This window comes from Neoarius graeffei, chromosome 15 (genome assembly GCF_027579695.1).
Source record: "Neoarius graeffei isolate fNeoGra1 chromosome 15, fNeoGra1.pri, whole genome shotgun sequence".
NCBI classification, from domain to species: domain Eukaryota; kingdom Metazoa; phylum Chordata; class Actinopteri; order Siluriformes; family Ariidae; genus Neoarius; species Neoarius graeffei.
The window spans coordinates 38,285,335-38,298,603 of NC_083583.1; the positions used below are offsets into that span (position 1 = coordinate 38,285,335).

The window sequence follows — 13,269 nt, forward strand, 5'->3', positions numbered from 1 at the left end:
TCTTGACAAATTTGGCTTTGGTCCAAAATTTATGTCCTGGATTAAAGTTCTCTACTCATCCCCAATGGCAGCAGTATGTACTAATAATAATCTTTCTCCCTATTTTAAACTACAAAGAGGCACCAGACAAGGCTGCCCAATGTCTCCACTCTTATTTGCAGTTGCCATAGAACCGTTAGCATTAGCTATTCGACAGGATATTAATATTAAGGGAATCGAGAGAAGGGGATTAGAGTGTAAGGTATCGCTTTATGCAGATGATCTGCTGCTATATATTTCAGATCCCTTGTTAAGTCTCCCTAAACTGCTGGGCACACTGGAAAATTTCAGCAAGATATCAGGTTATAAAATAAATTTGCAAAAAAGTGAATTAATGCCGATCAATGTATCTGCAGACAACATCTCTCTCAGTTCAACCCCTTTTAAAATAAACACAAAAAAGTTTAAATATCTGGGAATTTGGGTTACACATAATTATAAAGACCTATATAAGGCTAATTTTCTACCCCTGTTAGATGGTCTGAAACAGGACATTAAACGTTGGGATCTGTTGCCCCTTTCCCTGAGTGGAAGGATCAGTACCATCAAAATGAATGTATTACCCAAGTTCCTTTATCTGTTTCAGAACCTTCCCATATTTCTGACCAAATTCTCTTTCAGCTCCATAGACAAGCTCATATCGACCTTTATCTGGAACAAAAAAAACCCACGGATACGGAAATGCATATTGCACAGACCACGTCTTCAGGGTGGTATGGCTCTTCCTAATTTTTTGTTTTATTATTGGGCAGCCAACATTAGAGCACTGATGTTTTGGATGTCAGATTTAGACAGCTCAAACACCCCTAAATGGCTAACCTTGGAACGTACTTCCTGTGGACCCTCCTCCTTACCAGCTTTATTGTGCACCGAACTCCCATTAGCAAAGCAGATTTCTTATTATACCCTTAACCCTGTTGTGGCACACTCGGTAAAAATTTGGAACCAGTTCAGGAGAGCATTTACTCTTAACAGCCTCTCCCTTTTTGCTCCGATAACAAAAAATCACATGTTTCCTCCCTCGGTGTCAGATGGAACCTTTGGAGTGTGGTTCAGGAGTGGGATACATTCATTGCAGGATCTATATGTAGACAATAATTTTGCTTCTTTTGAACAATTAGTAAATAGGTTTAATATCCCTAGATCCCACTTCTTTAAATATCTACAACTGCGAAACTTTATTGCCTCTCATTCCAACTGCTTCCCCTTATATCCCCAGGTATCTTTGTTAGACTCCATCTTCAAGATGGGGAAAAACTTAAAGCAGATTATAGGTAAGATATATGGCCTTCTCAATCTATTTAACTTGTCAACTTTAGATTATCTCAAACACAAATGGGAAGAGGATTTAAGTGAACAGATCCCAGATGCAGTGTGGCAGAAAGTTATTAGGAGGATTCACACATCATCTATTTGTCAAAGACATACAGTTGTACAATTCAAGATAGTGCACCGGCTTCATTGGTCAAAGGTTAGGCTGTCCAAAATTAGACCGGAGTTAGACCCTACCTGCGATAGATGCAAGCAAGCTCATGCAACTCTACTGCACATGTTTTGGACATGTCCAAAACTACATCACTTCTGGCAGTCAATTTTCAATACTCTCTCTAAAATATTAATGGAACAGATAGATCCATCCCCTCTTACTGCTTTATTTGGTGTCACTTCACAGGCTGTGAATTTAAGTAATTCTAAGTCCAATATGGTGGCCTTTTGTACGCTACTGGCCAGACGTCTGATCCTGCTCAGGTGGAAAGACCCTCTTCCCCCTTCATATTCCCACTGGATCAGAGAGACTATGCAACATCTGAAGCTAGAAAAAATAAGATACTCTCTCCAAGGGTCTGTTTTGAAATTCTACGCAACCTGGCAGCCTTTCTTGGCTTTTGTGAATCAAATGGAAGCAGAAAATGTAACCCTGTAATACATATGAACCCCTTACTTTTATTGTCATGGTTTTTTTTTTTTCCTATCTCTGCTATGTTTGCTTACTTGACTCACCCTATCAACAAGTACATGAGATGACTATCTTTAATTTAGCGGTACAGGTCTGGTGGGTGGCTGGGTGGGTGGGGGTGTCCAGGGATTAGTTTCTGTTTGTATTTTGTTTGTATTTTGCATACAGTGAAAACTTCAAATAAAAAGACCTTGTTCAAAAAAAAAAGAAGCAACTTTGGGACCAAAGGATTGTGGGTTCGATTCGCTGGACCAGCAGGAATGGGTGAAGTGCCAGCAAGGCACCTAACCCCCAATTGCTCTCACGTTGTATGTTGTATGTCGCTCTGGATAACAGGATCTGCTAAATGCCATTAATGTAATGACTTGTCTCTGCTTTGCATGTTCCTGGTGATCAACAGCTGCACACGAGTTGGAAGAAAATCAGTTTTTCCAACACTTGTAAATCCAGTGGAAATTTTTAATTCATTTTGGCTTTTACACACAACTTTAATAGAAGATTTTTAAAACATGGCCATTATGTGTAGGCTATTTCTAAAATGACAATGAACTCTTTAAGGATTATATTATACACATAGTTACCCTTTCATAATTTGTGAGCTGTAGCACTTTTTTGTGCTGAACAATTAGATTTTGAAAAGTACACTGGCAACATGGTTAACATAGTTAATAATAATAATAATAATAATAATAATAATAATAATAATAACAACAATAACTGCTTTCTTTCTTTCTTTCTTTCTTTCTTTCTTAATAATAGTTAATAATAATAATAATAACATAGTTAATAATAATAGTTAATAAGTTAATAATAACATAGTTAATAATGATGATAATAATAATCATAGTTAATAATAACTATGCTTTCTTTCTTTCTTAATTATAACATAGTTAATAATAACATAGGTTTTTTTTGAACAATGTTTTTATTAATTTTTTCAATAAGAACATACAAATCACATTGACACATGCAATACAAGTTGCACAATGAGATGCAGGTAAACCTCACTGCATACACATCTCATCTCATCTCATTATCTCTAGCTGCTTTATCCTGTTCTACAGGGTTGCAGGCAAGCTGGAGCCTATCCCAGCTGACTACAGGCGAAAGGCGGGGTACACCCTGGACAAGTCGCCAGGTCATCACAGGGCTGACACATAGACACAGACAACCATTCACACTCACATTCACACCTACGGTCAATTTAGAGTCACCAGTTAACCTAACCTGCATGTCTTTGGACTGTGGGAGAAACCGGAGCACCCGGAGGAAACCCACGCGGACACGGGGAGAACATGCAAACTCCACACAGAAAGGCCCTCGCTGGCCCCGGGGCTCGAACCCAGGACCTTCTTGCTGTGAGGCGACAGCGCTAACCACTACACCACCGTGCCGCCCCAGTTAATAATAATAATAGTTAATAATAACGATGCTTTCTTTCTTTCTTTCTTTCTTTCTTAATAATAACAGTTAATAATAACATAGTAAATAATAATAATAATAATAGAGATAATGAGATGAGATGAATAATTAATAATAGTTAATAATAATAATAATAATAATAATAACATAGTTAATAACATGTTTTAAGTGATCCCTGGAAATGCTATAGTTTAAAATTAATGTCCCAAACCTCTTGCATTGCCAATTTGTGTCATATATTTTTATCAAAATAAAAAATATTGAAGAACCCATGACCCTGGCGCTCGCATGTTCACAGAATTTAAAATGCTTTGTTCAGAGTGACCGGAAGATGTCGCTGTGCTTATTTCAGCCAGGTTTTTACTCGCTCGGAACTTTGAATATTCTACTTCCGCTTTGTATCAGTCCTTCCGGTTTGGACGCCATTAGAAAACGCAGGTACGAATCATTTGAGCTTTATCATATTTGTAATCTTTCATGTATCTTTGCAATCCTAACAGTAACAACAACAGTTATTGTTTCTCCTGTATATAATATACATGTAGAACAGCGGCGTGCCGCCATTGTGGTTAGTTTAAAGGCGGTTTGAGTTTAGATGGTTGTTGAAGGAACTCTGAGTGTCTGTATGTTTGAATAGAGCTCTGTATTAAATTGAGATTAAAGTTTAAGGAAAAAACACTACAAAGAAGTTTAAAATATTGTGGTATTATATCTTATAAATAACCACAGTTGAGTAAAACACGACATGGTTTAGGAATGAAATCCTCCATCCATCTGCAGTAACGATGAAAACTGGTGGCGTCCCAAATCCTCCCACTGTCACTTCTGCACACTAAACAGTGAGGTTTTCTGTTCGTGTTCAGTTGCGATATGTCAGATTTATCCATTGTTTTTTAGCCAAACCCTTTGACACATCAGTATGATTTTGACAAATGCCGCGGCCTCTTGCGTATGATTTAAAACTTTTTTTTTTTTGCCCTCTACAGAAATGGCTATTCGGTATCCTATGGCGGTTGGCCTTAAAAAAGGCCACCCAGTGACCAAGAACGTGACCAAGCCCAAGCACAGCCGCAGGAGAGGGGTAAGAACGTTTGTTTATTAAAAAAATAGTCATCATGTACACGAAGGTTGGTTTGTAAAAATCAGCAATACGATATGACATATGTGAAGACATTTCTGTGATATGTATCGTGTTAAATAGATTTGATCAACAGTCAAACTTGTCTAAAATAATTTTAAAATGAAAAGTATAAGGATATCTCAGTGTGTGTTGTGACACAATTAATCACGAGATCAATGTTGTATCAGCATTTTGCCCAGCTCTAGTTGCTTTGATCGTAAAGTGCATATTCTGGACCAACTTCAGGTTGTTGTTTTTTTTTTATATGAAAGTATGTCCCTTTACACACTCATCCAGAAGGGTAATTTTGCACAAGGCCATCTGTCTACAGCAGAAAAAATAAAATAACAAAATGCGTCTGGAAAAATCCCAAGGGAGTCTGGAGCCAGATTCGTGACGTCACCTGCGGAAGCGCCAGCAGGCTGCGCGAGCTTCACACGGTTTCAGTGCACAGCCTGTGTAGATCAAGTTTAGCAGCTAGCAATTTTGCATTGAAATATGGAATTGTTACCCGAGTGCGAGGTTACTTTACCTTTGGATGAAGGATATAACGAAATCTCAGAATTGGGGCTTCATCTGTTTGGATTTGATGATAATTCAAGTAGTGAAGACGATGGAGACAACACTGGGGATGTAAATAATACGGTCGTTTTCTCATAAACAAACCAGCGCTGACGTAGGATTCAGAGGGAGGCGTCCCGCACATGACGTCACAAAAATCAATGTTTGCCGGGAAATTCAAATGGCAAGTTTTTTCAGAGGCGGACCAATTCGCTTTAAATGGCTTGATTTCAACTGAATTTTTCTGGTATTGCGCAAGGTAAAAAAAAAATTGCGCAAAATGTGAGATATTTGGCGAAAGTTTAATATAAAATAGGAGAATTACATTGATCTTGGGGTGGCACGGTGGTCTAGTGGTTAGCGCTGTCGCCTCACAGCAAGAAGGGTCGGGTCCGAGCCCCGTGGCCGGCGAGGGCCTTTCTGTGTGGAGTTTGCATGTTCTCCCCGTGTCTGCGTGGGTTTCCTCCGGGTGCTCTGGTTTCCCCCACAGTCCAAAGACATGCAGGTTAGGTTAACTGGTGACTCTAAATTGACCGTAGGTGCGAATGTGAGTGTGAATGGTTGTCTGTGTCTATGTGTCAGCCCTGTGATGACCTGGTGACTTGTCCAGGGCGTACCCCGCCTTTCGCCCGTAGTCAGCTGGGATAGGCTCCAGCTTGCCTGCGACCCTATAGAACAGGATAAAGCGGCTACAGATAATGAGATGAGACATTGATCTTGCTCCTGAATTTACCCGTGATGTGCACTTTAAGCACCCACTGTGGTCCTCTACACCTACACAGTCCAGCACTGTTTGGTCATTGTATTCTGTTTTAACACACCTGATTATCAGGTTTAGTAGTTGTTTGCTCAAGAAATCGCCAAGCTGCCAACTCCATATAGGCATGATCAGCTACTGATCTCTAGACCGTGAAGACCGTTTTTGGATCATTGGCTTGATCATTGAAATTATTGGTTAATCTAAACACTTACACCTCATGCACAAAAACATCAGTGTGATTATTGTATAATGTTTGCAATGTACATCTGCCAGGTATTTAGGTTTGGTAGTAAAGCATTATATCCGAAGTCTTGTCCTTAAAAAAAAAAAAAGGATTCTGTTGCGTCTACATAAATCCACAAATGATCAACAGCTTAATGAGAGATGACACTGGCCTAATATCAGGGGAGTGGAGAAAAATAAATAAATATAAAGTGGATTGGATTAAATGTAAAGTGTATCAGCTCTTTGGAAAAGAAATTTAGCTTTGAAGCCAATTTTGAAGTCTGTCATTTTTGACGAGATTGTTTTTAATTAAAAACAATTAGATCAGTGTCAGCTGATGGTCAAGATTTCTATATCTGAAAAGAAAGTGGTATTACAACTAGAGAAGGTACAATAAGATCATCTTGGATACTAGAGAAGTATATTGTAATGTAAATTAGTGGCATCTTGGTCACATATCATTATATGTCCACCCCATTGGTAACAACTGTAAGAGTTTCCTATAGTCGTATGAAACTAAAAATATGGCCAGATGACGGTTGGTAATGGACCAGTTCAGATCTTCTAATGGTGTCTCTACTCTCCCCAGCGTTTGACCAAGCACAGCAAGTTTGTTCGCGATATGATCCGTGAGGTGTGCGGCTTCGCCCCCTATGAAAGGCGTGCTATGGAGTTGCTGAAGGTGTCCAAAGACAAGCGTGCCCTCAAGTTCATTAAGAAAAGGGTGAGTCTCAGTTCATACCTCACTTTAAATCTCTGTCAATTCTTAGAAATAATCAGTGATTCTGTTGCCCTGTTATTGTTGATTTCCTGCTCAATCAGCTTAGTACTAATTATATTGAGCAGAGAAAATTGCTTTGAGCCAATGTTGTCTGGTATAGTCGAGTTTATGTTCATGTGAAATGTCATTGCATTGCACACAAGTACATGAATTAAGATGTTTTCACATCACGCACACCTAGCCAAAACTAAACTCTCATAAATAAATACCAGACAGTGCAATGTATGTAATTCAGATAAAGGCACAAGTGTAAGAATAATTGTAAATCTTAAACAAGTCTGACTGCAACATAATTCCAAATCCTTTGACAGAAAACATGTCTTTTGGCGTGACTCAAGAGGTATACCAGTTGGGTTTGTGCAGTTTAGTCTGTTTCATAAAATAGCAAATGAGCTAATTGACATATTTTAAGTTCGTTTCTTAGACAAGGATTTTTTAAACTTAACAGTTTCGGCGAGAATCTTCCGCCTTCTTCAGAAACAGTCACCAGATGTCGGGTGGTGACGTGCCTTATCAGCTGATGTTATGCTACGGAGGGAGCGTATGTGCTGTCGCACACCTGGAGCGCTGTCCTGGAGGAGCGACCTGACAGCAGGAGGCGTGAACTACCTGTCAAATTGGGCGGGACGTTCACGCCTCCGTAACGCAACATCAGCTGATGAGGCACGTCACCACTCAACATCTGGTGACTGTTTCTGAAGAAGGCGGAAGATTCTCGCCGAAACTGTTAACAAGGTAACAAGTTTAAAAAATCCTTGTCTAAGAAACGAACTTAAAATATCTATAATAGATAGACATAATGAATTTCCACTACATAATAGAGCTAATTAACATGTGATTGGAATGATTGACAAGTACAGTATTTTGAACTCTGATATTAACTGTTGCCCCTCCCTCCCCACTCACATTAATAGTCTTTGGTCTCAATTTGATTTTTCTCGCTTGAAACATGTGGCCTTTTCACTTCCTTTCATGCGAAACAGAGTTAATTAACGTGAAATACAAATCCATTAATGTATGTTCGACTTGGCTGACATTAGACAAGTGCACATCAGTTAAGTAGTATTTATTTGCAATGCCAACCAATTTTCAGTCAAAACATTACTTTTTTGGCCTGAAAAGGAAAAGGCAGAAGGTTTTGACTGGGGGGGGGAGAGAAGAGACTTCTGTATTATTCCTCTTTGGAGTTGGCAGCTCTGCAAATAGAGGTATCGTTTTCTTGAATTGGCATTTAGAGCGGTCTTGGACAGCTACATGAAGTGCAGTGTGTGTAAATTTAGAGACTTGTAGCTCAGTGGTTAAGGACATGTACGACTGACCAAAAAACTAAGTTTAAATCATGCCTTTTACTAAAGAGCTACTGGGCCTTCAACCCTCAGCTGCTCCCAGGTCTTGGTTAAATTCATTCCAATTAAATAAATGAATACCTGTTTTATAATTGTTTTGCACAAATTACAACTTGGAAACATTCCCACTCAGGCATCATCCCTAGTGTGTGTTCAAAAGTTTAAAAGCCTGAGATGACGCTCTTGAACCAGTCCGTTTTTTCCCAGTAATTATAGCATGGTCTCTACATTCAGATTGATAAATCTATTAAATACAGCATTTGTTTACACAATGTAGCATGAGTTCATTGAGCTGTAAGCGTTCTGTAGGTTTATTATTGTGTAAGTACCGATGTTTGTGTTCTTCAGGTGGGAACTCACATCCGCGCCAAGAGGAAGAGGGAAGAGCTCAGCAACATTCTGGCTGCAATGAGAAAAGCTGCTGCCAAGAAGGAGTAACCTGTATCATTGGACAAATAAATTTGTATTTACAAATCTACATTTTTGCCTGTTTTCTTTACAATTTGTCGCTCCATGTCAGTGATATTTTTTGGATTATGGATGCTAACAGCTGTCAGTTCATTTAATAATGGTTTCTTTTCTCAGACAACTGTGGTTAATTATTACAACCCTAGTTTGTGTGATTGGGCCTTGGGGAAAAATTTATAAATACGCAGCTTGGGCCACAGTTTAATAAATATGTAGCAGGTCAGAGACTTAAGGGTGTAGAATCAAGGATTCTGGGAGGTATCGATCAATGGGAATAATTGTGTATATTGGATGTTCTCCACTACTATGAATACAAATTCAGGAACTGAACTTAGTGTCTTCCATTAAGGAATGAACATTGTGTGGGAGGTTTGAAAATCAAGATACTGGTGGGTAATGTAATAATGCTTTCATGCCTCAAACGTGAAGAAGGAAACAATTTAATTGGCATAAACTAAATACATAGAAGCTATACTTCTGACGATTGCAACCATTATAAGCAGTAACACACTCACTGAGCCCTTTATTAGGAACACTATCCTAAAACGTGGTAAGACCTCACTTTACTCTCAAAATCTCAACATTTTGATTTTTTTTTCTATTAGTCGAATTGCAGTCCCCTCTGAAAATATTGGAACAAGAAGGCCAGCTCTTGTTTTTGCTATATACTGAAGACATTTGGGTTTGAAATGATGGAACAGAATTTCAGCTTTCATTTCTAGATATTTACATCTAGATGTGTTAAACAACTTGGAACATAGTACCTTTGGGGGTAGACCACCCAATGTTTAGAAACAGAACTGCATCATGCTGGCAACCCACTAACATCAAACTGTTGCATTCTTCTTTTGTGATGCTTTTCCAGGCTTATACTGGAGCTCCTTTCAGTTATTGGGGTCTCCGCTTCAGGATGTGAAATGCATGCCCACTTGGGTTAAGGTCTGGTCATTGATTTGGCCAGTCTAAAACCTTCCATGGTTTCCCCTGATTGAAGTCCTTTATTGTATTGGCAGTGTATTATGTTTTTGTATTTGGCTCCCAATTACACGTGATGCATTTCTCTGCAAACTGGCAGATAATGTTTCTATATTCATTGACTTCTAAATTCATTCTGCTACTACCGTCATCAGTAAAGATTAGTAAACTTGTTCCAGAAACAGCCATACAGTATAAGCCCAAGCCATGACACTACCTCCACCATCCTTAACTGATGAGCTCCTATGTTTCGGATCATGAACAGATCCTTTCTTTCTCCCCACTTTAGCTTTTCCGTTACTTTAGGAGAGGTTAATCTTGGTTTCAGAACTTTTCTGGCTCATCTCTGTATTTCTTTGTGAATTCCAATCGGGACTTCTGATTCTTACTGCTGATGTGTGGTTTGCATCTTGTAGTATGGCCTTTATATTTCTGCTCTCAGTCTTGGTGATGTCACTGACTACTTTCTAGTCACACAGAGAATGGGAGTGAGAACAGCTAACTGAAGAGCATTCGTTTGTTGGATGATATCTAGAAAATGTGTATGCTTAACAGGAATAGCAGGGATTGTGAACCATTTAATACATTTATTTGAACACCTATCTCTTAGCTGCCAAAGCAGCTCCAAATTGAGATGAAAGATAAAAATTGAGATGTCAACATTGACATGCTGCTGCCAAAAAAAAAAAAAAAATTCCCCTCTTCCTACCTGGTGGAAATGGGCTTTCCATACCCAATGCATCTAATAAACTAATTAGTAGGATAGGGGGTTCTCCTGACCCAAAGCTTGGGAACTTGTGGATTAAATGATGTGGGAGATAGACTAATAATAAAGACTGCTTTAAGGAAAGTTGGGAGGGGAGAAAAAAAACTCCTGCAGGTTGTGAAAATTTTTTCCCCCCTTTCATTGCAATATAACCTGTGACAAAACAAGGTGGATAAATAGCTGCTTAGCAGCAATAACACAATCCCAGTGTCTTGTGGTACATGTGTACGATTTACAGAGGTGTCAATATTCAGTGGCCAGCTTTAGGACACTGAAAAGGACCATGTGAACTCTGCTTTTGTCACACTGCTTGTAGAAGGAATCTTGGTGAACATCAGTGTACCGCTGTGCTCTGCAGATGGCGGACAAATACCAGGAACTTAATCATAGTAGATTAAATAAACAGTTCAGATGTTCTTCACTGGCTCGGGAACACAATCTTGTAGATTTCTTGGTAATGTTCAACAAAGTGCACCTCCAGGCCCTCTGTGATGTATTCAGCCAAGTCGGAGAAATCTTTCTTGTTTTCAGCAGGGAGGATGATGCAATCCACTCCAGCTCTTTTTGCCTGTTGGAAAGTATAATGAGGGATTATAGAAAGTACTATATTGTCTGGACTAGCAGGTTCTGCAATTTATACAACAAATAAATATATATGAAAATATACTGTATTCATTAGTCTAATTGTAACATATCCATTTATTTGTGTCAAGTTGTGTAAATGAAAATTCTATAGCTAGACTAAGAAAAAAAAAGTGTTACAACCTTAACATTATTTTATTTTCTTGATTCTGATCAGACGGTGCTTATTAAATAACGGCTCATTCATAGGGTCTGGTTTGGCAGACGCTCGACATAAATCTCTCTACTTCATTTCACACTTACGGAAGGAGTCTCCAGTGTCAGAGCTTATGCTGTCAGTAAATCTTCAGAGACAAATGTTTTCAAAACAAAAAAGGAGTTCATGTTTTGTGGTTTTTGAGCAACATGACAAGCCACCATGGTCGAAAGAACAGTGAATATGCCCTCTAGGGTGTCCACATCATCGATAAAATGCCCTCTAGGGTGCCCTGACAGTGCAGAAAATGTAATGAAGTGCCATAACATGCCCTTCAAACGGGGGGAAAAAGGTGATTAAATGCCCTGTAGGGTGCCATCATGTACAAAAAAGTAATGAACTGCCCTCTAGGGTGCCCTTCCAGTGCAAAATACATGATGCAGTGCCTTATCTTTCCTACAGAGGAGAAAAATAAGATGAACTTATTTCTAGGTGCTCCTATGTGCAAGAAAATATGCCCTGTAGAGGTCCTCTATAGATTTATTAAAAAAAAAAAATTAATGCCCTCAAGGTGCATTTTTCTGATTCCCCCCCCACCCCACCCCACCCCCCACCCCTCAGACAGTCTATGGCCACCCCTGAATAAAAAGCTTGGGGATGTGCTGTTATTGGAAAATAGTCAACTTCAGGATGGTAACAAGAGAACTTTTGGCTGCATTGTACCATCCTGTCACTGATTACCACAACAGCACATACTGAAGTTTTTTTTTTCTTCCTTATGCATATTATTCTTGAGCTATTATAAACTATTCAGCAATTATGTGGAAACTAATAGCAAAGAAACATTAGTTACAAGAGTAAGGACTTTTAAATGAACAAAGGATTTAAAACAATGTATTAATGACAACAAAGATTAAAAAAAATAATTTGTTCGTACTAGTAAGGTTACTTGGAGAGAAAAAAAAATAAAAACAACCCTGTTCCATTACATGATGGCTGCTTTTGTGTCAAGGGTACCAAAACTCTGACTGTATAAACTCCCCCTTTAATCCTTGAAACTCACAGCAATTGTTTTTTCCTTGATTCCTCCGACAGGCAGGATCTTCCCAGTCAGGGACACTTCTCCTGTCATGGCCACATTCTCCCGCACCGGCGTGTTGGTGGCCAAGGACAGCAGAGCCGTGATTATAGTGCAGCCTGCGCTGGGTCCGTCTTTAGGAGTGGCACCCTGAACATGACCAGAAGAATCAGACATGAAATACAACATACACCGAGATAATATTCATCAGTAAAATAGCTGAATTATAGCAACAGTAATCAACATTTATTTATATTAATTCATCTGGAATATCATTTTTATTTTTCGAAACTGAGGGGCGCTGAATCTTAACCAACGACAGACCTGGTGCAATCAGTGTACAGGCAGACTGAGTGCAGGTAGGCCATCCAATCATTTAATTCAGACAGAATGAAATGCTTGGACGGGCTTTTTACAGGCCTATGACTGCCCCAGATGACAGATTTTTTTGTCAGAGCATTTGATTTATTCATTGCTGTGGGGATGTAAAGATAATTTTAAGAAATATTGCAAAAATGACCCATCCTAGCTTTAAATCAGGTAATTTTATATAAATAATTATTCTAAAAACACATGGATCAGCTAAATCTGAAAAGAGAAGTGATGAGAATTTGACATCTTTTTGTTTTAATTATCATCGTCTCACTTCTGGCACATGCAGGTGGAGGTGGGCGCCAACGAGGAAGTCGTTCTCTGGCTGTTGCTTCATGAGGAAGGAGCGGGCGAAGGTGTAGGCGATTTTAGCGCTCTCCTTCATCACGTCTCCCAGCTGCCCCGTCACCTCTAGAGAACCTTCTGCAGGTCCATCTTTGTCCTTTGAGGTCCTCGGATGCCTCAAAGATGTCTCGATGAACAACGTGGAACCACCTAAAGAGGTTAAGGCGAAAGTCAAGGTCATGTTTAGGGAAGTAAGAACTGCTAATCACGCAACAAAATCTGTTTTGAGGAATTCGTCTTGTGCTGAAGAAGAAGAAAAAAAATCTGTCATATAAA

General features: G+C 39.1%; 2 protein-coding genes across 2 annotated transcripts in view; one reads left to right on the plus strand and one right to left on the minus strand.

Annotated features, from left to right (window-relative positions):
- The first annotated feature begins 3,786 nt into the window (after positions 1 to 3,786).
- rpl36 (ribosomal protein L36) lies at positions 3,787 to 8,689 on the plus strand. The gene is made up of 4 exons (XM_060941276.1): positions 3,787 to 3,856; positions 4,405 to 4,499; positions 6,674 to 6,808; positions 8,560 to 8,689. The coding sequence occupies exons 2-4, from the start codon at positions 4,407 to 4,409 to the stop codon at positions 8,647 to 8,649; spliced, it is 318 nt and encodes a 105-aa protein (XP_060797259.1). The 5' UTR covers positions 3,787 to 3,856; positions 4,405 to 4,406; the 3' UTR covers positions 8,650 to 8,689.
- Positions 8,690 to 10,221: 1,532 nt separating this feature from the next.
- The window catches only part of lonp1 (lon peptidase 1, mitochondrial), a 34,845-nt gene continuing 31,797 nt past the window's right edge, over positions 10,222 to 13,269 (minus strand). The window contains exons 16-18 of the mRNA XM_060941275.1: positions 12,923 to 13,143; positions 12,262 to 12,426; positions 10,222 to 10,988 (exon numbers count right to left, since the gene is read on the minus strand). Of these exons, the coding sequence (XP_060797258.1) occupies positions 10,839 to 10,988; positions 12,262 to 12,426; positions 12,923 to 13,143 (536 nt within the window). The 3' untranslated portion in view covers positions 10,222 to 10,838. The remainder of the gene's footprint in view (positions 10,989 to 12,261; positions 12,427 to 12,922; positions 13,144 to 13,269) is intronic.